Genomic DNA, 24,238 nt, shown 5'->3' with positions numbered 1-24,238 from the left:
TACTGATGGCACTAGGCAGGGAACTCGCGATCAGCCTACACCCGAGTATGTTCTAGCGTAAATCAGTACAAAGATAACACAGGGACGAGGTTACTTTATAATAATTGAATGTTCTAAAAATATTTGCGCATTGGTCAGTTTCAAGTAGGGTGAACCTCTCCCATAGCGGCGATCATCAAGCCCATAGGATTTTTATGCAAACTGTGGGAATGGTACTAGCAGGGTAGCTGGTGTAAACTAGATGCCCATTTGTAATGGTGCAGATCACCATTGCAGTGATCCTGATAAGATGGGGGCAAGCTCATTTGGTACCAGTTGTGGAAATTTGCTCCAAAACGCTTTGCTTAGGAGGTTAGGCAAATACACCCTATTCCTCCTTTAGTGCTTCAAGTCGCCAATGCATTATCAGCATAGCACCATCAGATAAGATAGAGGAAGAATAAGCAAGCATGCGCACAGAAAACATAGCGACATTCAAAATACATGAACGAGGAAGAGTATAGAAATAGAATTTCTTTCAATGAAGAGAAGAATGCTCTGCTCATTTTCTGTATAAATTGAATGGAAAGAAATCTGATTGACCTTTGTTTGTGTATACTTTGCTACAAGCTTGAAGCTGTCTAATAAAATTTAATGGCAAATCTTTCCTTTGGAAATTTTAATAACTCGATTATATGAAAGGGCTTTCTAGGTAGATACACAGCTTGTATGGTCAAATGTTGGATACAAGAGTATTGTAATAAAAATGAGAATATTTATTTCTGGGTTGTTGTTGTTTATACTTGTTGTAGTTACTCAAGCAAGATTCGTGTCGTGGAGAGGTAAAATATATGAGACACGTTTTTTTTGTTGGAAGAAAAAGTTCTATAAGAATATGAGAGCACGAGGCTCCGAGCGATGGCCAAAATATTAAGAACACGTTAAGAACATTTTAAGTCTTCGCAGAGTCTTAAACAAAAGCACTGTTAAGAACATGTTTGGGTTTAAAAAAGAATAAGAAATATAACTTTGCCACAGGAAATATTGATCATACTTTAAAATAAGAATCAAACAAATTCTAAAATGTCTATGTGTGTTCACTATTTTCAGACATCAACACACCGAAACGAGACCATGTTTCACGACACGCAGAAAAGTCAGCGGCAGTATACCCAGCACCGAAATTGAATTTAAGGGTTGAACCACCATCAACCAAAGACAAAGTGGCCGGGATATCGAATATCTTAAAAGGAACAGTTAATGGAATTTCACGTGACACTGTTTTCGAAGTTGACGAAACTCCATCGAGCCCGGACCAACAGGGAAGCGATGTTGAAGACCCTGAAAAAGAAATCCTCCCGATAGAAGCCAACTCTTATGAACCAAACATCAGTCAGAAAGATTCCGAATCGGAATACCGGCCGACGACACCAAGTGCTGTTCTCCAACTAGAGGAACCATTATCGGGGAAATCGGGTTCTCAAAACACACCACAACCAGACAGTCCAACATCAAGTGGCAATGACATGAATCGGGGAGAACAAAAACCGATGAGTTCTGATACAGGAGCAAACCAATTAGCACCACCAACGGACATTATGACGTCAGAAAATTCAACTCCGATCTTGAAACATGATGATACTCAACAAACACCAGCTGTCCGAAATTTAACAAACATTTTACAAACGTATGGTTTGTCCGAGCAAAAGGATTCTTTGAAACCCAAAGAAAAAATTAAAAGTATTTTTACAGTTCCCAATAAGAAGCAAAAAGTTCAAGTCCACGTGGATTATCCTAAACCAAAATTTCTGGAATTTATGAATAAGCCTTTATCAAGAGTTTTGGCTCCTCCTGAACATGCTACTGAATCGAGTGTTAGCCCAAAAAATGAAACAACACCGGATGTACGGGGCGCCATTGTGCCAAAAAATAATACAGAATCTTCTAAAGGACGACAAGCGAACCAAACGGAAGATAAAGCTGGATCTACACGAGAGAGTTTAGAGAATTGGGAAAATTTAAAGGATGATTTACACTATGAGGACGTTGATGAACAAAAGAAACCAGAACTGAAGAAAGAAGAATCGAATCAAAACAGAGACGGGTTGTTCAAGCAAAACAAAGAAGACCCATGGTTGAAACATTTGAAAGTTGCCGATGAAGTAGAACAACAAAACGATCGAATCGATAACCTAGTTCAACAAAATGGTATCGGCAATCTGAGTGCGTTAGAGCCAATGCAGCCAGGACAATTCCCAAACAAACTGGCGGATCGTATACTAGAGAAGAATGAAGAGATAATGAAATTAGGAGAATCACTTTTCCCGAAAGACGATAATAAGAAAAAACCAAATACCAAACAAATCATCTCACAGTATCCTACACCAGCAATGACTTTCTGGAAAGCACCAGTCAAGAATTCACCAGATAATAGAATGGATTTGCTAAAAGGACTGGGAAGAAATGATGTATCAGCATTTGCAAATTCTCCAGAAATTTATAATGCAAAAAGTATTGATACGCCGATTGGATCTGTGTTGTCACCAGGAGTTGCCAGATTTGATGAGAAATCAGTCCCACCAATCAAGGAGACAAATACACTGGTACAAAATGCTCAATCTTCAATCTCCAAGCTTATGGAAGAAAAGAATCATGGATTAAATGAAAATATCTTTGGTGGTGTAAATTCATTAAACAATCTCCAATTGTTTAAGAAAGAAAATAAAGCAGCTGCAGTCAAGGATCAACAAAAACAAGTATATCAGAAACCAAAACCACTGCAACAGTCCACCAACAACGTCAATCAAAATCAGCTTCTTGTAAACCCAGCTCTTTCAGTAGCATCAAAGCAATCTCAAAACCAAAATAGATTTGCTCAACAGCCTTACCAAGTGAAGTTACCACAAAAAGCAGTCAAACCTCAATCGAAACAGAACCAATATAGAGCACAACCAAGCAGCAAACCTAAAGGCCCAAGTATTGCAGTGTTCGATTTAGCTTTCCAAGATCCGAAATCAAGAATCAAAACAAAAACCTCAGCGAAAGCAACCGCTACAGGTTTGTAACATCTCATTTTTCACAACCCTGTCTCTTTTTCCCTTTGATGAAAATTTGTGTATCCTAAGAGAAAAAGCAAAAGAAGATATCATGACAACCTAAATTTTTAGCCCCGTAGCCTATTTTCAAATAATATAACAATAGCGTTCAGTTTGAGGTCGTTGTTGTTATTTTCTGCCCGCGTAGTTTGATTATTCGCCCGATAGTGTCATTTGGCGCAAATGGCACCAGAGGGCTAATAATCAAACTGCAAGAGGAACCATTATCGGGGAAATCGGGTTCTCAAAACAAACCACAACCAGACAGTCCAACATCAAGTGGCAATGAGATGAATCGGGGAGAAAAAAACCCGATGAGTTCTGATACAGGAGCAAACCAATTAGCACCATCAACGGACATTATGACGTCAGAAAATTCAACCCCGATCTTGAAACATGATGATACTCAACAAGCACCAGCTGTCCGAAATTTAACAAACATTTTACAAACATATGGCTTGTCCGAGCAAAAAGATTCTTTGAAACCCAAAGAAAAAATTAAAAGTATTTTCACCGTTCCCAATAAGAAACAAAAAGTTCATGTCCACGTGGATTATATAAAACTTAACCTATTACTATTATTATCCATATCGGACATTCAAACAAAGTTTTTTTCTAGCGTCAGCCAAGTCTTTTTGCTTCAATGCAATGTCTTCAACAAGTTTTTAGCACCTTGCTAGCGGGCCGCAAATGACCGAAAAGTGTTTTTTTCTGATGTTGGTTTAGTCTCTTCGCTTCAATGCAACGACTTCAATTCAATTCCGAGCGGGCCGCAGATGACGTTATTGCCCTATAACCTGGGTGGTTAATGATATTTCAGCCCTTTGAAGCCTGGCGCTTTAGTTTCCTCAGCGCGGGTATGACAATTTGAGTCACAAAACCTTTCAATACCGCCCGCCGATTGAGCCTTTAATGACTTACTTAATGACCTCTATATGAATAATAATCGTTATTATATGCATGTTGTTTTTCTCATTACAGGAAATGCAGCTGCCCTCTCGACAAGCAAATCTGACGCAAACGTGAACGGTGAAACCAGTTCTTCGTACAGTGAGAAGGCTGCAGGTTTAAAGCAAAAGGTGCAAGAACTACGTCACAACACACAACGGAAACAAGGTTCGAGGAATAGTTACGGATGGGGAAACGGACAAGGGTATGGGTACGGCAAGACAAGCTTTGGTAAGGGAGGAGGCCATGCATGGGCAGGAGATAACTATGACACCGGGTTATGGAATCCTGGCCAGGCAGGTTATGACACTAGTGGCAATAGTAACCATCACCGGCCACAGAGGCAACCCTCAGGTACAGCAGGGACGTCCAGCCAATCCGAAGCCCCAAACCAAGCAACAGCTAACCAACAGAACCAGCCACCACCTTCAGAAGGAGCTAGTAACCAGGCATCAACACCCAACACAGGAGCCGCCGCGGCACAAGCACCAGCACCTGAGGCAGGCAATAGCCCTGGACCACAAGATGTTGCCTCAGCTGCGCCCCCACCACAATCATCCGTACCTCAATACCAAAAGGTGAAACCGGTTGCACAAAATTTACCCTCTAAACAAGTTAAAGTTAAAGAAACATACAATCCTAAGAATACTGGAAAAATAAATACGATTGATGATGCAGCAGATAATGATGAAGTTAAACCCATGGGTAAAGAACAGGAGACAAACAAGAAAATTGAGCAAAAAGTTGACAACAAACTAGAGAAGCCTAAAGGAAACAAGTTTGCAGAACAAGCTACGGGCTCGGGGTATGGTACAGGCTATGGTAATAAAGAAAGTTGGGGTCAAGGTGGCGGTTATGCATGGGCGGGGAAAGCACCACCCGCGGGTGCACCGAATCCTGCCGACTTCTTACAGAAACCAGCAGGAATGCCAGACTTCCCTACACAAGCAAAAGGACACACAACCGGTAGTGGAGGCTTCCAGAATTCAGGTGGAGTGCAGAGCACTGGAGGTGAACAAGCAGCCCAACAACCAGCACAGGCTCCTGGTAATCAGCAGGCAGCAGCTACTGATCAACAACCAGCACCTGCTAGCCAGTCAGTAGCACCTGCAGGACCACAACCATCATTCGCAAATCCAGACGCGTCTACAAACAAAGGAGCAGCTCCTTCTCAAGAAACAGAAAAAGCAGCAAGCCTTCCTCCAGGTGGTGAAAAATCCACAAATGGTCTATTACCGGGTGTTGGTAAACAACCGAATATCTTAAAACAATCACAGAATACGAAAACGACAGATCCTAAGAACACTTACAGCCAAGATGACGATGATTCTTATGCGAAAACGAATGCTTATAAGAACAGAATGACATTGCAGAAATTAAAAACAGCTCGATTGACACCTAATGAAGACGATTATGACAAGTAGAGCATAGTTTTTCAAAATCGATGATTTCAAATCTTTGACGTCATCTTTTATACGGAATGGAACAGCCAAAATAAACCGCACTTTCCAAGCAGTTTTTATTTGATAGCAAGTTGAATATGGACGGTGAATTCCGCTTTCATTATCTCATATTTACAAAACTAGTTCAATAAAAAGGTAAAAGGACGATTTAAGCAATTAGTCAATTTTGATGGCATTAAAACTTGTAAAGAGTCGACATCGAACCCATATCATGGAAACTGCGAACCCTTTTGAACCTCTCAAACATTCAAAGGTAGAAGCTTATTAATGAACGGTTAGGTTGGCTTAAATAATGTTATTTTACCGATTTCATTTTACAGAAGCATAAACGTAACATTTTAGTAGAAACTTACATAATCTTTCATCATTCTTCGTTTAAAACAATAATAAATACATTTTTCATGGGAGGCCACATGGATATGAGGAGAAGGATACGATTTATCCTTTTTCATTTTACAAACAACCGAAATAATATAAAACGAGGAAACGAAATACCATGTACCAAAAGTACCAACAAATTTGGATAAATACAGTTTTTTTAGATTTTGTATGAATTAGTGTAGAATCCTTTCCAGTATGTTTACGTTTGTTGTCTCTTATAACGCGAGTGCGGAATCAAGCACGGCGTTGTGTTCTTCGACGTGCGTCTTCTTGACGCCAGTAGCAGGGGACGCTGCAACTTCTCGGCCACCGTACCTGAGAAATAAGACAACGGAAAGGTAACATTTTTTGACAGCCAAAGTATAGCAAGACTAACGCAGAAATTTTGGTACTTAATGTGTCTTAGCATTCACGTCTGGTCTGATTTTAGGTATTGTTTTTTTAGAATTTTTGGAAAAATTATTCCAGGGAGATTAAAATGAGCTATCTCACTTCAAGAGATTTTTTTTCAATCACTTTCTATGGCCATTTAAAAAATCCCTCTTTTTCAAAATTTATGACGTAGCTTATGTTATATGTTTTCTATGTTCTTTCAAGTAAACAAGATTAACTCCTCTTTCTGTGCAGCTGGCATTTTTATAAGAAAATTTTAAGTAAGTCAGAGATGTGCAAGAGCATTTAAAGTCGTTAAAACATCTTTTTCCCAACATTTTGTCAATGAAAACTTACTCCAACATCTTCATAGAAAACTGAAATATTTATATAGTTGTGGACTGGAAAAATCATCGAAATTAGAAGTTTGAATTAAAATGTTCTTATCAAAAGTTGTTGAAATACAGAACTTTAGACTACAGACAAGATTTCTGTTCTTATAAATTACAAACAAAGGTTACGTCAAAAATCAGGTAAAAGAGAGGAAATTGTAAAACACTAAAATCTGAATATGTCAGTCAAAACTAAAGATTTTGAGTTCGTTTTTTCTGCAAACTTTTTTTTACTAATTTAGCTATCTGGCATAGAATTATGACTGAAATGATCTACCAAAGCAGACGTCCCCTTTAACGCGAGGTTAAATTTTGGCGAAATTTTTTGGGAAAAAGTCGCTGTTGGTCATCATTACTTGAATTTCTGCTCCGAGAAACTAGGACTTACAGTAGATTTGATATACAAAGAAATCAAGGATTACAATTAGCTCTCGTTAATTTGAACTCGAACAAAAGATCTCATTTGCTCGAGTTTCAGAAAGATTTGAGATGTAGAAAGTATTTCAGGGGGTTCACTTTGACAGGGAGAAAATACAGTCAACTCTCTCTTATTCGAACATCTTTAATTAGAACAGATTCTCAGCCCCTCGAAAATCGAATTAGAGAGAGAGTCAACTGTAAGTTTGAATTATAGAAAAATTCGAATGAAAGAAGTTCAAACCAACGAAAGCACACTGTATAGATTTTAAAGATCTAAACAAAAATAAGACTTACATGGCGCGTCGGTTGTCACCGGCAGCTGTTTCAATGCGAGGCTGCACGTGGCTCCAGTACCCATAATTCTTGTGTTCCTCTTGCACCCATTGGATGGAAGCATTTGGATATTTAGCGCATTCCTCACGAACCAAATCGAATGGGAAAGGTGAGAGCTAGAAGAAGGTATCGAAAGGATTTGAGATAAAATTTGTCACTGTCTACCCGAAGGTGTGAGGGCATGAAAGTCCGCTCTCCTATAAAAATTTTGCGTCCCTCTTGGGTACGCTACTGTGAGGGATTCTCTTTCCATGAATTGGATATTTATGCTTATAAAGGTTATGCCTACAAAAAAAGAGTGTAACAAAATTTTTGAATATAAAGAGTTGACTTTCAATCTCTCACCTGTTCAATTCTTGCCACCGCAATGTCGCTTGACAAATTCTGTTCATCTCTCTTATCACGGATGTCATAATAAATTTTGCCAGTACAGAAGACAAGTTTTTTGACTTGTTCACCATTCTGTGTGGCGACTCCCTCTTCAGGGATGACTCGTTTGAAGAACGTCCCGTCAGCCATTTCGTCCAAAGAGGAACGGCATCTTCGGTCACGTAACAAACTCTTCGGGGACATCACCACAAGCTAAGAGAAGAGAAATATTTTTTATTTATTCTTCAAAAAACTATGTAACTAAGCAGTTTCTAAGTAAAAAAAATATAGTTGCAAATCCTAACAACCAGTTTTCCAAAAATCGAAATAATTTGAAAGGAACGTAAGAGGCCTTATCCTAGAGACGAAAAAAATGAACGTTAATAGTAACTTTACAGAATACGCATACGTAGTCCTCAAATTGAAACTAGATTTGGGCTTGTTGTCTTTTGTCTGCATAGTAAATGAAATATGTCCCACACTCTTGCTTGACGATGAAAGTGGGAATAAAAGAAAGTGGATAAATCTTGTTGTAGGCTAAATCAACAATTTTTTACCGGTTTTCGAAAGTCCAAATAGACTTGTCGCCTAAGAGCGTGGAAGAAGTTTGCAGGTGTTGAGATATTGCAAATAAACCAATTGATGTTGTAGTTTTGTCGAAGTTCAAACTCATCAGCTGGGTAATCCTAAGAAACAAAATTGAGAAATATTTTTAAGAACTGAAGAATTTCAAAGATTGGTCAAAGAAAGACTCAACAAATAAGCCCAGATTCTCAATATTTTGCTAGGTTGTACTAAATTCTAAACTATGTCCTATGTTGAGACCAATATCCTCCTGCTGTTCCAAAAAGCTGTCAGGATGAAATTGAGTATACCGTCTTTTTGAGAAGCTTCCCAAATGAGAGCAAAATTGTGGCTCTTGCAGAAAAATCCATTCATAAAGGTAGAGGATATAGTCCATGGGTGTTGAAAAGATTGTGAAAAACCGTCATGTGTATGGGTCCAAGAGTAAATTTGCAGTGTCCAGGGGATTGATTTGATGCTAGTCCACGAGTAAAACACATGTCCAGGAGGTGAAAAATTGGAAAACCTGGTGTAAATCATTGAGAAAAAAAATCCTCCGTCCCCTTTCACAAACAGGTTTTCTGGAAGAGCCCAATTTAGAAACTTTTCACCATAATACTGAAGCATTGAAGCAAAGGCTAAATCGTACTTACAGGATAAGTATCAGAGGCTAAATCGTACTTACTGGATAAGTATCAGGGTCTTCTTTGGTCATTTGTAAGAAACGTTCAGGTCGGGCACTCGAATGTTCGGGTCCCATACCTTCCATACCGTGCGGTAACAACATGACGAGTCCACTTTGTCTGACCCATTTGTCTTGTCCACTACCCACAAATTGATCGATGATACACTATTAGGTGACAGAATAAGTATTTTCTACATATGAATTTTAAATAGCATAAAGTAACTGACGTCTTTTGACTAATGAAATTGTAAAAACTTAACTAAAGCATGATATAGTAACTGATTCTGACAAGGAATAAAATGTGGTAAATTGATTGATACGGGCACCTCTACTCAATGTGGGTATAAATTCACCGAGAGCGTTAATTTTACCTTTCCTTGAAAATGAACATTTTTCATTAAGCGCTATTGGATGCTAAGCAAAGTTTTGAAATCTTTGCAGCGTGCACTACTTTCAGAAAAACTTCAATCAAAGATGGCGGATATAGCTTAGTGCAGAGTTTAGAAAGGTGAGAGAGTGTTACTCACTTGAGCAGTATTCATGAAGTCACCAAACTGAGCTTCCCAAACTACCAATGAGTAAGGGTTGGTCATACTATAGCCAAGTTCAAATCCTGAATGTAAAGAGGGTAGACATGAGGATTAGAAAAACTAACAAAGCCAAGTTTGGAGCCAAAAATAGAGTGATCAAGCCTAATTTTACAAGGGGAATTGGGTTCGACTTTACTCGCATTTAAGAAACACATTTTATGAATTCGAACATTTGACGTCATCTGAGCCTGGTTGACTAAGCGCTGGTTCGGTCTCCACTGTATAAGGATTGATTACCACGTTGTTCTAAGCATCAGTACCAGCCATAAATCAAACGTCTGTTTAAGAGTGCACACGGCTACTTGGCTATCCAAAACTACCTGATCATAAAGGGCTATAACTTGTTAAGTTACGAAATTTCCTCCATTATGGAAGCAAAGTAAATAATTTGGAAAAGCAGGAGAATATTGCTGACCTAAGACGGCGTATTCGGAAAGTGAACTGTTGCACACACTGTATTGTGCTTGGTCATCAGACATGTGGTTCATTACACTGTGGTATTTCTGATCCACTTTTTGGTCGTGTAAGACGTGGTGACGATGACTGAAAGGTTGAATCAAAAAGAGATTTAGTAGATGAAGAGAGTTTTGTGAAACATAAGTCTTCCGTTTTTTTTTTCGATAGTAGCGCGCGACTTCAATAAGAAAATTGATCACACAGAGAGGTCAACTTTTCGCGTCGCTTTATCGCTCCCGGAGACGGTCCAGGTCAAGGGAAGTCCTTATAATGGGTATGATTGCGTGCAAATCCTATAAAACTTTAGAAACTACACATATTTCATATTCCTCTAGACACTAGTTAGATGAACTTCTCAGAGATTTCCTGAGAAATTGTGCCAGTTTCAAACTCGACCTAGCCATGGCCTATAGTAAAGTAGTTTAGTACCCAGTACTCCCAGAACGGCCGTGATAAAGATTTATACCTGAAGGTCCCACGTTCAACATCTTGCCCACTGATACGGACGTGAATTTTCTCGGTTAAGAGAGAAGCGAATGCCAAAGCTTCACCGATGGCCCAATCGGCCACTCCTTCGTCGATCATCTCTTTACGTGCTTTCAAAACACGTTTCAAACCTGCAAAAATAAAGATGTAGTTAGTAGTAGTTAAGTCAAATAAAATTCAAAAGTAGACTATAAATTTAAAACATAAAGGTGCAAGACTTTGATGATTGTAGGGTTCATTCGTTGAAAGGTGGAAATCAGTAAAGAAAAAGCCTTGTATTTAAGAATAATGACAGCTTTAAATATATCATTTTTTAAGCTGTAGAAAGGAGACGCGCCTCATATGCTGACAAAGCAGAATGAACAAAAGAATTTCTCAAAATTTGTGCTCGCAGGGTGTAGGTGAGTTCTTTCGTGTTTTTTTTTTAATTCTTGCGTAAGCAATTGGTTGGGGATATCTTAAATGATGTCCTTTAAAATGAGAAATATTTTTTGTCCAAGATGAGATAGGAAAATTCAACAAACGGTTTTTTAAAATACTCTTTAAATCTAACGCTTACCGTTATGTAAGTTGAAGTTTGCTGGTGGTGTGGAGAATTTGTTTCCAAGATCGATAAGGCGATCCATTGATGCACCAGTGGATTTCAATTCTCCGAGCAGATCGTGCTTCTTGAAAAATCCTGAAAGAAAAAGATCACGTTAATATTTTATATTATTATACAACATTATATCAAATTATAGATATTCAGTCTAACTCTAAGGCTGGACTTAAAAAATTGTTGGTTTGCCGTCACCCGACCGACCCTACCTCGAAACCTACCGACCCAAAAAATTTTATTGCCATTTTAAAGAAGGTTTTTTTTCCTTCAAAAACTTCAAACAATAAAAAATCAAAACTCGTATCTTGTTTGTCTCCAGCATAAGAATCGTAAATTCCCTGCTAGCACTTCTGTTATTTATTCAAAATTACCTAAATGTAAACAAACTGTTAACCCTTCCATGGACGAAAATTTCATAAATCGCCAAAATAAAAAAAAATTCCGACCGACCGACCCACCTCCAAAATCTAGGGTCGGGTGACGGCAAACCAACAATTTTTTAAGCCCAGCCTAATAAACCGTAATAAAATAGTATGATGAATGAATGCGTCGACTTTCCTGGACCTGATAAAGTACTTTAGATACAAACTTTCGCGAGCAGAAGCTTTCGCGAAAGTAAATGTCTTTGAAAATTCTTGAGAGGGTAATTCACGAAAGTTTATGCTCGCGAAAAAAAATCTGAAAATAAAATTTACTCAAATTTTCCTCTTTGAAGATAACATGGAAAAGATTTAGTGTAGAAATCATGTAAAAGTTCATCAATTGTGGTTTGAATACATTTGAACGATCAAAACACTGGTTTTATGCTTGACCTCGCGAAAGTTTCTGCTCGCGAAAGTTTGTACGCCTAAAGTAGTAGTTAAAAAAGTTTTTTGAAAACTTTTTCTATAAACAAGTTAAAGAAGCCTTGCCTCCCCATTTAGAATCCAACCAATCAGCGATCTTCATTTCTGGGCGTTTTTTAGCATTCTCGAAAGATTCATCCAAGATTTTGTCGTATTTACTTCGCTCTTCCTGTAGAGAAAGAAAAATCAGTATTATAAGAATATCTTGATGGCTGAAAGTGCATACGAGATTCTGGCTATTATGAGGCGTAAGAAAATTGATGGACTAAGAAGCTGAAGATCGGACTTTTACGAACAAAGTAGCCTCTCGCTAAAACCGACTTTCAAAAGGACGGATACATACCTTCGAATTAGATAAAGATTCGAACGATTCGAATTATAGGGAGTAATTTATACTACTTTCAAGCTTAAGAACCCAATTTTTAGTTCGAATTACATATTCGAATTACTCGCCCTTTAAAGATCACCGTGAATTAATTGTTTATACAGTGTGATTGCCAAATTTAAGCTGGAGAAAAATTGTTCAAAATTTGCCCTTACCGGCAAAAGACCGGGGAGTTTCCGCAGAAAACATTACGTAATGAATATCATGAAAAGTCTCCAAAGAACATGGTACCTGGTATTCGGCATCAGTGACGATTCCATCAGCAATCACTTTAGCAGCATATTTCTCCATGACTGGTTTTTGCTTCCGGATACGTTGATACATAAGAGGTTGCGTGAAGTCGGGGTTGTCCCCCTCATTATGCCCGTTCTTACGATAACACACCTGTAAAAAGACAAAGAATTACTGTTTACGCTATGTCGTCAGTTTAAAGCCTGTCAGTGGTATGAATCTGAATAAGCATATCCCTGGCGCCTAAGTCGTGGCATTCTAGAGATTTAGAAAAGCATGACCTAAATGCCTTCTTGTAGAACTTATCTTTTGTCCAACTAGAAAATTTCATCACTTTGTCTCCCAGTGTCTTTGTTCGTCGGTGGATTTTCGTACGTTTGTTTGCGTTGAATTCATGATATGCACCATTGTAATGTCCTCCACGGAGCCAACAGCTGATTGGTTGAAAGTGACGTATTGACTTACTTTACGTCACTTCCAACCAATCAGCTGTTGGTTCCGTGACGTAATTTCAGAAGACATTGCAGTGGTGCATATCATGAATAGGGAGTTTTTCATCATGCAATTGCAGCATTATCTTGCCAGGTGTGCAATATAGCTTGACTGATATTTTGAGACGGAAGTTGTAATGTCATCTGTTTGACAAATTCGTAAAATGTCTTGGATCATCATAACAGACCGGACCTATTCTGCTGCATCTGCTGTATTTTTAAGTTTTTTTTAACATATGCAATCATAAACAGTTTATTCTGTTCATCTCTACTATATTTTATATTCCAGATATTCCAGGGACTCGTAAGTCATCGAATTAAGAAAATATACTTTAGTCTCGATGACACCAGACAAAAATAAGAGGGTTTTGTATGGGAAACTTACCAGATCGATGACCACATCTTTGCCGAACTCAGCTCTATATTCTGATGCCACTTTACAAACATGCATGACAGCCTCAGGGTCGTCCGCATTCACGTGGAAAATCGGACATTGCACAACCTGCGGCGAAAATAGAATGTGAAAGGAACATTCAAATATGGAATGAAAAACCTCCCATCAGTCTCAACTCTTAACAAGCTTTGCATTAGCATTCAAAACTTACAATAAAACTTCCTCGTTAGCTTTAACTCTTACAAGCTTCGAATACAGGTTTTCGTTGCTTAAGGTATAAAATTTGTCCCTGGGTTCATAAGTAATTCGTGAGATCTAGCCATTATTGTATCCAATTCGTTAGCTTGTTCTGATGTACAACAAAAGTAAAAGTAATGTGTAGGAAACATTCAAAACATGGAACGAAAAACTTCTCTTATGTTTTAAAATTCTTAACAAGCTTTCGTTTCATTGCATTAGACAGCATTACACATAAACTTGTTCCCAGGATGTACTCATCCAACCGTTACAGTAACAACTTGTTAGCTTGTTATGAGGAAATAGAAATGCGATGGACTTGCAATATCAGCCAGACGAATTATCGGTAGATATTTTCGACGAGGAAGCAGTTTCCAATAGACTTTGAGCACGCCATGGCACTTCCTACATACTAATACGAAAGCAAGTTCGTCTTAACCCGCGTAGTATACCCGCTTCTAAAGCGAACAATCGGGCAGAATCTCGTTCTAAACAGACATACAGAAATTTACCTTGGCGACATCAGTACAGTACGGAGACGAACGAGACATGCGAGGATCAGTCGTGAAACCGACTTGATTGTTCACCACGACGTGAATGGTTCCATGTGTCGTGTAATGAGGTAAATCACTCAAATGGAACGTCTCGTATACAACTCCTTGACCAGCAAATGCCGCATCTCCGTGCAGGAGAATGGACATGACTTGACGGCCTTTTGTGTCGCCACGGTAGAATTGCTCGGCACGTGTTTTACCTTGCACGATGGGATCAACAGCTGAAAGAAAATTGATCAGATACTAACAGATATATTTGAAAATATACTTGAAAATATATTGTCGAGAAAAATAACCAACACTTTTGCAACTGGGAGAACGTTGAACAAATGAATTTCGAACTTTATAAGTAGACTATGATGTGATTTTTATTGAGTGCGTAGCAAGCAACGAAAGATGGTAAAAAACGTTCTTTAGAAACTTATAGACAAGAAGATTGCTTGCTTACCCAGTAGAAACAAATACATGTATTTTCGCTTTTCAAAAAATATTTTCAGTTAAATCGTTGTCCTATTGTACCAACTTACTCTATCAAGCGTAAAGCATCAATATTGGAAGTATTGAAAACACGCTGTTTAGGCAAAAAGAAGACCGTAGGCCAAAATGCTCAGCAATTAAAATAGACGGATCAAGGGTAAGTGGAACAATCCAGGAAAGTGTGGCGCCCTTCTCTACATCCGGGTGAATAGCTATCGAAAGAGAAGCCTTTGCGTCGCCTCCGACTGCGGTCGCAGACTTACTGAAAAATTACGTACCTTCCAAATGGGATGGGTTAGCACACACAGCAAGTTGTACAATCTTGTTGTTGGTTCGATTCAATCTCTCGTGTGTCATACCAAGATGGTATTTAACGTCGCCTGAGCCTTCGTCTTCAGGTTCCAATGATGGATTGAATTGTGTGAAAAGTTGTTCTAATGGTTTACGACACACGTTGGCTAGCACGTTCAAACGACCTCTGAAAAGTGAACATAATCTCGATTAGTCAAACAGAATTTACAAGTTTGTTTATGGAAACTTCATCTATGGTCTCTTATGTTCTAATGGTTTACAGCACACGTTTGCTTTAACGTTCAAACGGCCTCTGAAAAGAGACGATAATCTCGATTAATCAAACATATTTCACAGGGTTTTGTATGAAAACTTCACAATTAGGCCTCGTTTTTATTTCCTTAAAATAGTTTACAACACACATTTGCTTTAAAGTTCAAACGGCCTCTGAAAAGAAGAATTACTGGTCTGTTAATTAGCAGAAAATTTCACAAGTAACTTCGCTTACCCAGATGAGTTTAACAGCGTTTTATATAGAAACTTTTACCTGTGAGGCATTCCCATGATGACACTTTCAACACCCAGAGTACTGGACACGTCAATGATTTGTTTCAAAGCTGGAATCAAGACCTGAGAAAGACAAAAAGTGATATTGACTACTCATTTCCAACTACTTGGCTTGCCCATTAAAAAATAAAAACATACAGTATACTCTCGCTTATCCCAACTTCTATTATTATCCATATAGCGGTCATTAAGTAAGCCATTAAAGATTCGAGCGGCGGGCGGTATTGAAAGGTTCTATGACTCAAATAGTCATACCCGCGCTGAGAAAACTAAGGCGTCGTGCTTCAGAGGGCTGAAATATCATTAACCGCCCTGGTTATAGGGCGATAACGTCATTTGCGGCCCGCTCGGAACTTTATTGAAGTCGTTGCATTGAAGCGAAATAACTTGGCTGACGCTAGAAAAAAACGTTGTTTGAATTTCCGATATGGATAATAATAGTAATAGCGTTAAGCTTACGTTCGTTGTTGGTCGGGCCCAAATGACACTCTCGGGCTAATAATCAAACTGCGCGGGCAGAAAATAACAACAACGACCTCAAACTGAACGCTATTGTTATATTATATTCGGATCTTTCTAAAATTTGAACTCATTCCAAGTCTCCGTCAAGGAGAAAGCCCTCTTAAAAAACTTACTATAATTCAAATCTCTCTGTTATTCGAACAAATAACATTCTTCGTTCGAGCTCGAATCACAGAGAGTCAACTGCACTAACAATCCACCCAGCATGTTGCTTTCGAGTCTCCGCTTTCGGATATTGACATTTGAAAATTCATAATTTCAGATTGATATTCCCGTAAAAAATGATGAAATGTTTGGGTCAAAAAGGCACTCTTCAAAATATTCGATGGTTCTGAATCGAGAATCGAGTATGAGTTGAAATCAACCTCAGAAGTAATGTCCCTACCTCGCATCCCTCAAGACCAAATCTCTTTTCAGAGGTCCACTTCTTGGCCAAATAGCTTTCAAATCTGAAACAAAAAAAGATTAACCGATTAAAGTGATTAACTGAGACTTTTATTAGTTTCTTTTTTTTTTATTATTTACTAGACTCTAGCTCCTTTGTGTTGTTAAAGGTAATGTATTTTCGATTATTCGTGAGAGCGAATCTTACCAACAACGGTTTCTTCTTTACTGCATTGAAAAGACTTTAGATGGATAGTCGATATTTTTACGTGAATAGTCCAATCATCTAGGACTTTTAGACAGTCTTACGATTGTTTTCAGAGGCCCATGACCACAGTTATTTTTTAATTGAACGGAATTTCGAAAGGAGTGGGGATGCGAACCACAGAGACCCCTAGTTTGTAGCACTGACATCTTTGACCATATGACCATCCCTTCTTATTATACATGAAAAAACACCTTTTAGGTGAGAACCCTTGTATTTTCACCACCACCACTTACTCATGAGAGCGAATCAACCTAGCCAATAATCGTCTTTTCTCTTCTGCATTGATCTCCATAACCCCTTGTTCTTCAAATCGTTTTCTGATCCAGTTCGCTAGAGCAAAAAAAAAAGAAGATTTTAATCGGAAATTTTAGTAAGCTTTCTTCTTAAAGTAGTATTTTGAGGCACTAGTTTTTTCATTCGGTAGATTGCTTTGGATTGGGAAATTTTTGCAATGTGCTTATAAAGTAAAACTCTTAGCAAAGATCAGGATCAGAGCAGCAGTGGTAATAAAACTGCCACAATGACTAAAACAGTAGTTCCTTTATCCTAGACTTACTCTTTTTAAGGCTTGTAAGGAACATGTACTCAAGACCCATCGATTTGCAATAGACATTCTGTAGAAAAAAAGTATAATTTTATTTTTGTTTCATAAAACATGATAGAAGCGTTTTGCTCGATGGTGGCATATATTGTCACCAAAATATCTACTACATTGTACAAAATGTTTTTTTAAGAAGAAGAAAGTGTGAAAAAACTAAATTGATAAATTCAAAGCAGAAAATTCAGCTGTGGCTTACGTTCAATCGATTAACAATTTCACGAAGCTTCAATTTTTCGCCACTCTTTCCAATGAATGCGGTTGGAGGTAGTTGAAACTCCTTGTCCAGGTCTTTCTCAGCTTAAAGAGAATATATTTGAATGTTTGTCATGCTTCAATATAAACAAATTAATGAATTACAAACAACTTTGTCCTCGAAATGAAAGTACGTAGTTTTCTACCAATTTCGTAAAGCATGGAAATAATCTACCATTGATTTGAAAGGCTGGAAGAGCTAGAGAGGAACCTTCAACCTTTCTAAAGCAAAAAAAGTGAAGCTTTAAGATTTGCGTTTCTTTTAAAAAGACGGATTGAATCTATCGCTTTCTTTGTTTTCAAGCGGCATATTTTTTAGAAATTTGGCGATAGATTTTACTTTCGATCTGACGTCTGTGTGAAACTCGGACACGCATTTCCCATCCAAGAAAATCAAATCTTTCCAATCAATAGGAACTTTTGAACAGCTCGATGGAATTCAAACACAGAAAGCAACCCCCTAATAAAGAAACAATTATAAAACTTACAGAGTCCCCAGTTTTCCAGAATAAGTTCTTCAGGGACTCGAGAGTCTAAATCAGCATGCAGGATACCCAAAGGATCCAGATCAGCTAAATTGTGACCACGCAACTATAAAAGAAAATGATTCATAAATGAGTAAAGTTACCTTACTTAAAACCCTGTTAATGTCAAAATGTCACAAAAGCATTTATTTATACGAAGCAACAATTGAATGCAATAAAATGAGATAAAAAGTGAAAGTTTTCTATAGAAATAGAAATTCAGGATCCTTCTATGCGGGGGTACGATATTTTGGTCAGTTTTTTCACGCGGGTAGGGGATTATTTGAATGTTTGAAATACGTACTTGGTAAGCTCTGATGAGTGAATAAACAGCTAAATGATTTTGAATCAAGGATGAGACTTGATCAGAAGAAGGTTGGACAGCACTGGAAGCTGAAGAAGCCGGTGGTTGTACAGCAACTTCGGTTGTATAGTGGACCGGATGACCATATATCTCTGGTGGACTTTGGTAAGCTTGACCAGGGACAGCTCCATTTTCAGCATTTCGAAAAAAGATGTCCCAAGACTATTGTGGAAGGTTGAAAATGAATAATGGCATCTGGAATGAATATACTGGAACTAATTTTTGACAGTTTTTGTGGACTTTCTCAGGCAAGTTTTTGTTAAGTTTTGAATAAATCCATATTTCCCTTAACACTTAAGAGTCTATTTTCAGTTTTGGTTTGCTAAATAACCACTAAAATGAAGTTCCCCTATTTTGAAATTCTTTGATATAATGTGATATTATACACCCAACTATAAAAAGGGTTTTCCAAATACAATAAAAGCAAAATGATTACAGATTAATCTGAAAACTGAACGTATTCAAGCAAGTATAAAACAAAAAAAATCTTGGGAGAAATAAACTACCTTCTTGAATATTTCAAGGTCTCGATACTTACCTTGTCACAAAAACCTACTTGATTGATATAAAATGGTACCTGGCTGTAGGATCACACAAGCTTTTTTAGCTTGTAAAAATATTATTGCTAAAAGTAAGAAAGCTTTTCAGGTTTTCTTCACCGAACAAACATGTTGAATTTTCGGATACCAAGCAACTATGGAAAATCAGCCAAAGAACAAATCATACCACACATGACCCATTAAGCAGAAAACAAAAAAAGCAAATCCAAACCAACTCTCCAAGGCAACATACAAACGAATGAATGCTTACTTTGTGAACCGATGTTGGGTCCTCCTTCCATGAGTCATACATTTCCTCCACATAGCTACTACTTGTTCCATTTATAAAGGGTTCAGCACCAACAGCTGTCCCATAACGACGATTATTCGATGAAGTCCTATTATTTTTCTGTTGTCGAGTCTGTGTAGAGGCTAAATGCCTAGACTGTAACGTTCTTATTGTATTTCGTACTATAGTCCTTCCAGGTAATAATTTACTCGATATCGTATACATCTTTCAGTATATTTTTCAGTGTTCAGTTTTTGGTATAATTAAAAATACGTCATCCAAATTATGATGGTTGTTGTCACCTTTTCATGTGGAATTTGATGTTTTTTGTATATTTCTATTAGTTTGAGCTAAAAATATAAAATTGAGAAGATTCAATTATAGTGATAAGATCATACCAAGGTCTAAAATAGAATTCATTTAAAATAATTGAGGTTCTGAAAATATGTGTTTCTTGTCTGATACAGTGCAAAAGCTTGAACTTAATAACAAACTTTCTTAAGAGCTCTCTGAAACACATTATTGCAGATTTAAATAATAAATAAAGAAGATTAAAAGTAGGTTACATAATACTATAAAATCATAATCTCTATTTTCTGCTCATCAAATAGTCAACACAAATCCAAACTGTTGAAATATGGCTAGACATTTTTCCATACTTGCAAAAAGTTTGTAAAATATTTAATCTTTTTTAACACGTAATCATTGAGAAATTGCTTTTCACTTCAAAGATTTCAACACTTTATTCAAACAAGTTCAACATCTAAACTTGAAATTTGAACTGTACTCAGGCTAAAAAAATGTAATGGAAATGTAAGAATTTAAAAAAACTTAGAACTTCCCCTGAATCAATAGTCATTAAAATATCAAAGCAAACAATATCGAAAAACACAAAATATCATAAAATAAATTGCTTGATTAGGACAAAAACAGAATCAACCATTTTGTCAAGTGTAATCAGATAACTAAAAGCACTTCCAAAGTTATACTTAAGTTCAGAATAAACTTTCATCTAAACTGTACTGGCAGTTTATTGCTAAAACTTATGCATGACAATCTTCAGATAATGTTGTTAAGAAGACACAGATTAAAGAAATACATCGTTTTTGTTCGTCTTCTAGAACTGAAACTACAATGAATTAACATTGTAAAGTAATAAGAACTAGGTTTTATTTTTCTCCTCGTACTAAATTACTAAATTCCATTACCATAACCATAGGTTTAGAGGTAAGTTATCTGAAATGAAATGAATAGTTAAAATAGTTATGAAAATAGAACACCATAATACCTTAATAATAATAACAATAATACTTGTCGAAAGTGTACATTTTGCCACAAAATGTGGAAGTGTATCCATTGCAACACTATACTTCATTTCTCCATTTTTCCTTTCCTAGATCCCATCTCAATAGACAATCCAACATATTCCTATTCAGACTTGAATGATTTCTCTCAAAGTCAAAAATAAGTCATGACCTTATTAAGAATACCTTTTAAATAATTAACTAAATCAAAATTTCACCCATCCTGTTTCAAATGTTCTCAATAATATGAAGGAGTTAGACAACGTGACTTTCCCATGATGGAAAATGATATTCTTTCTATATCAAGCAAATACAAACAATTTACTTTGGAATGCTTTCAATGATCGTGATTTTAAGAAGCAATCTCTCTTTTCTACATTTAATTAACAATCAATATATACAATACATGAGAACTTCTAAGCATAGTAAACCTGTTTATTTCTAAAAATATTGATTCCATCACTTAGAGGTCAAAGAGAGTAATATTCTAAGAAGCATTCAATAGAATTTATCAAATTGAAAAAACCTGTATAGAGAAATTAAATAAAAATCTAAAGGTCACATGAAAAACCAGTATTTCATTTCAAAACATGACAAAAAGTAATTTTTGTCTGGTATAGGCAGGAATCAACAAGCATATCTCTGGCATAATTTTTAGCTCCACATAATATTAGAAGTTTATCTTTGGTTTATCACACAAAACCTATAATGATAAACTCAAAAAAGCTCAAAAAATTTTTTTTTGATAAACTCAAACTCATCTGAACTAGCTTCACTTGTTCCAAGACTTAAGCATTAACTGACTGAACTATTTCTTAGAAGTATATGATGCATATTTTCAAATTAACAAACTGTTATAGAAACAGAAAGTGATATTTGTTAACATCGTGAGCTATAACACCATACTCTGTGATAAGAAATTCCTCTCATCTGTCTGTGTGATGTAAATAGGTAAGGAAATGAAATAACTGTTTTTACATAGATAGATAAATATCTTTCTCTTGCTAAATAAAATGTTCTATATCATATTACAAGATAAAAAAAAACTATGAGTGATATCTTTTATATCAATGCAAACAATTTCAAAAAAACTAGACAAAGTAAATAGTATGTCAATATCAGAAAAGATGGCTCTTATTCAACCAAGTTCAAAACCAAGTTCAAAAGTTTCTGTTACTGCTACCAAAAGAAATAGACCAATTTCAATCAGTCAAAAAGAATAATGGAAAGATGGAACAAAGTTTTGTGTTGAAATGTTCTATCACCAGCCTCTGATAGGCGTCCATTGGTCAATAATTCTCCCTTCCTTATCAGCAACATAAAACACTGGGTGCATTGCGCAGGTAGCACAAGAATGATCAGGCAAAATACGCAAAAGAGTATCAAGAGGGTAACAGTTGAAATCCAATGAAGCATTATCGTTGGAGGGAACAACAACTCCATGTTCTTGACTCATTCCAACTAGTTTGAGTTCAGGGTGGCCAACAATACAACCATAACCACTGCCAGGTGTCATTCCACAACAGTCACCTTTGCCGTGAAGACTTAACGCAGTGAACCCACAATCTATAATCATATGTGGTGTTTTGCTATCTGGGTAGTGTCCAATAACACGTGTAATAACTTGTACTGCTATATCATCGCTGGAACAGGATCCAATGTTTTTCTAAAAGTATAAGCAAATTAATTTAAAAAATAATGAAACAAAACAAAGCTACAAAAAACATAATTCTTATCAGTTATACATACAAAAATTACACAGGACAGTTAGGGTTTTCATGATTAGGGCTATCCTTTATTATCTACGATAATGAAAGACACAACAAGAAAACACAATTTTTACAAACACAGACATCCACAAACTTTACAAAACAGTTTAAAAAGGCCAATTTATTTCAAAAGAACACATACAAATATACACATACAAACAAAATTAATGGAAATGGAGGTTATTAAACATTTAAGTCAATTTTCACATTCACGAGGTAGCTTACTGTATATCAGACAGAAGATTTGGACTGCCTTAATGGGATTAAGTTTTGTGTGGATTTATTTTTTGCAATTTTGTAAACTTCGAAAAGTTGAGTCCTTACAAAAAAAATTGGAATCAGGGTTTTTGCCAAAATCCCAAGAAAAAGCAAATAAATTTGTTGAAAAAAGAGCAAATTTTTGAAAGAAAGGTCAAGATAAAAATTAATGTAATCAAGGTCTCATAGGGAATTTTTCACTTACTTGCATTTGATCATACAAAATATAATTCCCAGGATGCCATTCGGTCAGCTGCCTCATAGCTTCACATGGTTGACTGCACGTAGGGGTTGATCCTATGCCATAAGTTTTACACTCAATACCTGCAGCTTCAAGTTTGTTTTTGAATGCTACCAAACACTGGGTTGTCTTAGTTGCCACTTTATGAATAGCTTCTACACCTGGCTGATGGTATGAATCACCACAGTGTGCGTAAAGTCCACAAAAATGAACATTGGACGATTTACTTAAGGTACAAGCAACATCTACTGAAGAATCTGAATCATGGAATACGCCACATCTTCCATTTTCGCAGTCCACTTTTAAAAACACATTCCATTTTTTCCCATTTTTCAAAGGAAATTTTTTACGTGAGTTTGAGATGAAATCTGCCATTTCCTGTGAATCGACCATCACACAAAACCTTTCCATATATTCAGTTAAATCAGCACATCGTTTCATTTTTGACATGGAAAGGGGAACACCCAATAATATATCATCAAAACCATTTTGATAAAGCAATTGAGCTTCTGCCAAGGTGGAGACTACCATCCCACGTTTACTTCCCCCTGTCTGCAAAATAGCTGCCTCTACACATTTTGTTGTCTTAAAATGAGGCCGAAGATCAACACCATATTGTTTAGACATAGCTAAGATTCTTTCAGCATTCTTCTGCACTTTATTGTGGTCCAGAACAAGGCAAGGTGTTTGAAGATCATTTATAAAGGTACATTCAGTCATCTTTCAGAATTTCTAAAAAAGCTATTGAACTCAAAGTTTGAATATAGTAATTGTGAGTTGTGCAGTTTATAAGAAAATAGTTTTTTGCCCATAGTTTGCAAGGGAAATGTAAATCAACTACCCCCTGAAAAAGAAATTCATTAAATAATGAATAAATAATGTTTAGTATTACATGCTATTACAGAAAAGCGTTTGTGAAATACCTTATTACATGAATGTTAGGAGATTTTATGTAATTAACAAGAATGGGAAATTTTCGTTTTAATAAAAATACATGTTAATTTCATGTCGTGTTAAATTCAAGGCTGTCAAATACTTCCATACTTATATTCTGTCCTTACTAACCCTCTATGAACATTTATAGACCAGTACGAAAGATCTGTGAGAGCTAGGAGTATTATGATATAGAGAAGGAGAACAAATAAGATAGACAACATCATCTAACTGAGGGGAAGACCAACTAAGGGCGTTAGCCCAAAGCTAGAATTTAAGTTTAAGTGCTACATTTACCAGATCACGGGAACCAACTAAAAGAACAAGAAAATATGGGCAAGAGCAAGAATTGGGCAGATCACAATTCAGGAAAATTATTGTGCCCAT

General features: G+C 36.7%; 3 protein-coding genes across 3 annotated transcripts; 1 reads left to right on the top strand and 2 right to left on the bottom strand.

Annotated features, from left to right (window-relative positions):
- The first annotated feature begins 569 nt into the window (after window positions 1-569).
- On the top strand, window positions 570-5,948 carry LOC136806568 (uncharacterized). The gene is made up of 3 exons (XM_067063155.1): window positions 570-821; window positions 1,090-3,036; window positions 4,056-5,948. The coding sequence occupies exons 1-3, from the start codon at window positions 746-748 to the stop codon at window positions 5,444-5,446; spliced, it is 3,414 nt and encodes a 1,137-aa protein (XP_066919256.1). The 5' UTR covers window positions 570-745; the 3' UTR covers window positions 5,447-5,948.
- Window positions 5,835-19,700, bottom strand: LOC136806569 (2-oxoglutarate dehydrogenase complex component E1-like). Its single transcript, XM_067063156.1, has 22 exons — window positions 19,329-19,700; window positions 18,459-18,680; window positions 18,119-18,221; window positions 17,575-17,675; window positions 17,334-17,391; window positions 17,011-17,107; window positions 16,511-16,574; window positions 15,584-15,666; window positions 15,024-15,223; window positions 14,227-14,489; window positions 13,469-13,585; window positions 12,593-12,745; window positions 12,043-12,145; window positions 11,093-11,212; window positions 10,514-10,664; window positions 10,007-10,134; window positions 9,529-9,614; window positions 9,002-9,166; window positions 8,310-8,438; window positions 7,729-7,965; window positions 7,345-7,499; window positions 5,835-6,181 (listed from the first exon to the last, which is right to left on the bottom strand). Exons 1-22 carry the CDS (start codon window positions 19,569-19,571, stop codon window positions 6,082-6,084), a joined length of 3,078 nt encoding a protein of 1,025 aa, XP_066919257.1. The 5' UTR covers window positions 19,572-19,700; the 3' UTR covers window positions 5,835-6,081.
- Window positions 19,701-21,626: 1,926 nt separating this feature from the next.
- Window positions 21,627-23,695, bottom strand: LOC136806566 (D-serine dehydratase-like). Its single transcript, XM_067063154.1, has 2 exons — window positions 22,883-23,695; window positions 21,627-22,316 (listed from the first exon to the last, which is right to left on the bottom strand). Exons 1-2 carry the CDS (start codon window positions 23,636-23,638, stop codon window positions 21,912-21,914), a joined length of 1,161 nt encoding a protein of 386 aa, XP_066919255.1. The 5' UTR covers window positions 23,639-23,695; the 3' UTR covers window positions 21,627-21,911.
- Window positions 23,696-24,238: the final 543 nt, after the last annotated feature.

Source organism: Clytia hemisphaerica, unplaced genomic scaffold (assembly GCF_902728285.1).
Source record: "Clytia hemisphaerica strain Z4C2 unplaced genomic scaffold, Clytia hemisphaerica genome assembly, whole genome shotgun sequence".
NCBI classification, from domain to species: Eukaryota; Metazoa; Cnidaria; class Hydrozoa; order Leptothecata; family Clytiidae; genus Clytia; species Clytia hemisphaerica.
This window is presented reverse-complemented; position numbering and strand designations above follow the sequence as displayed.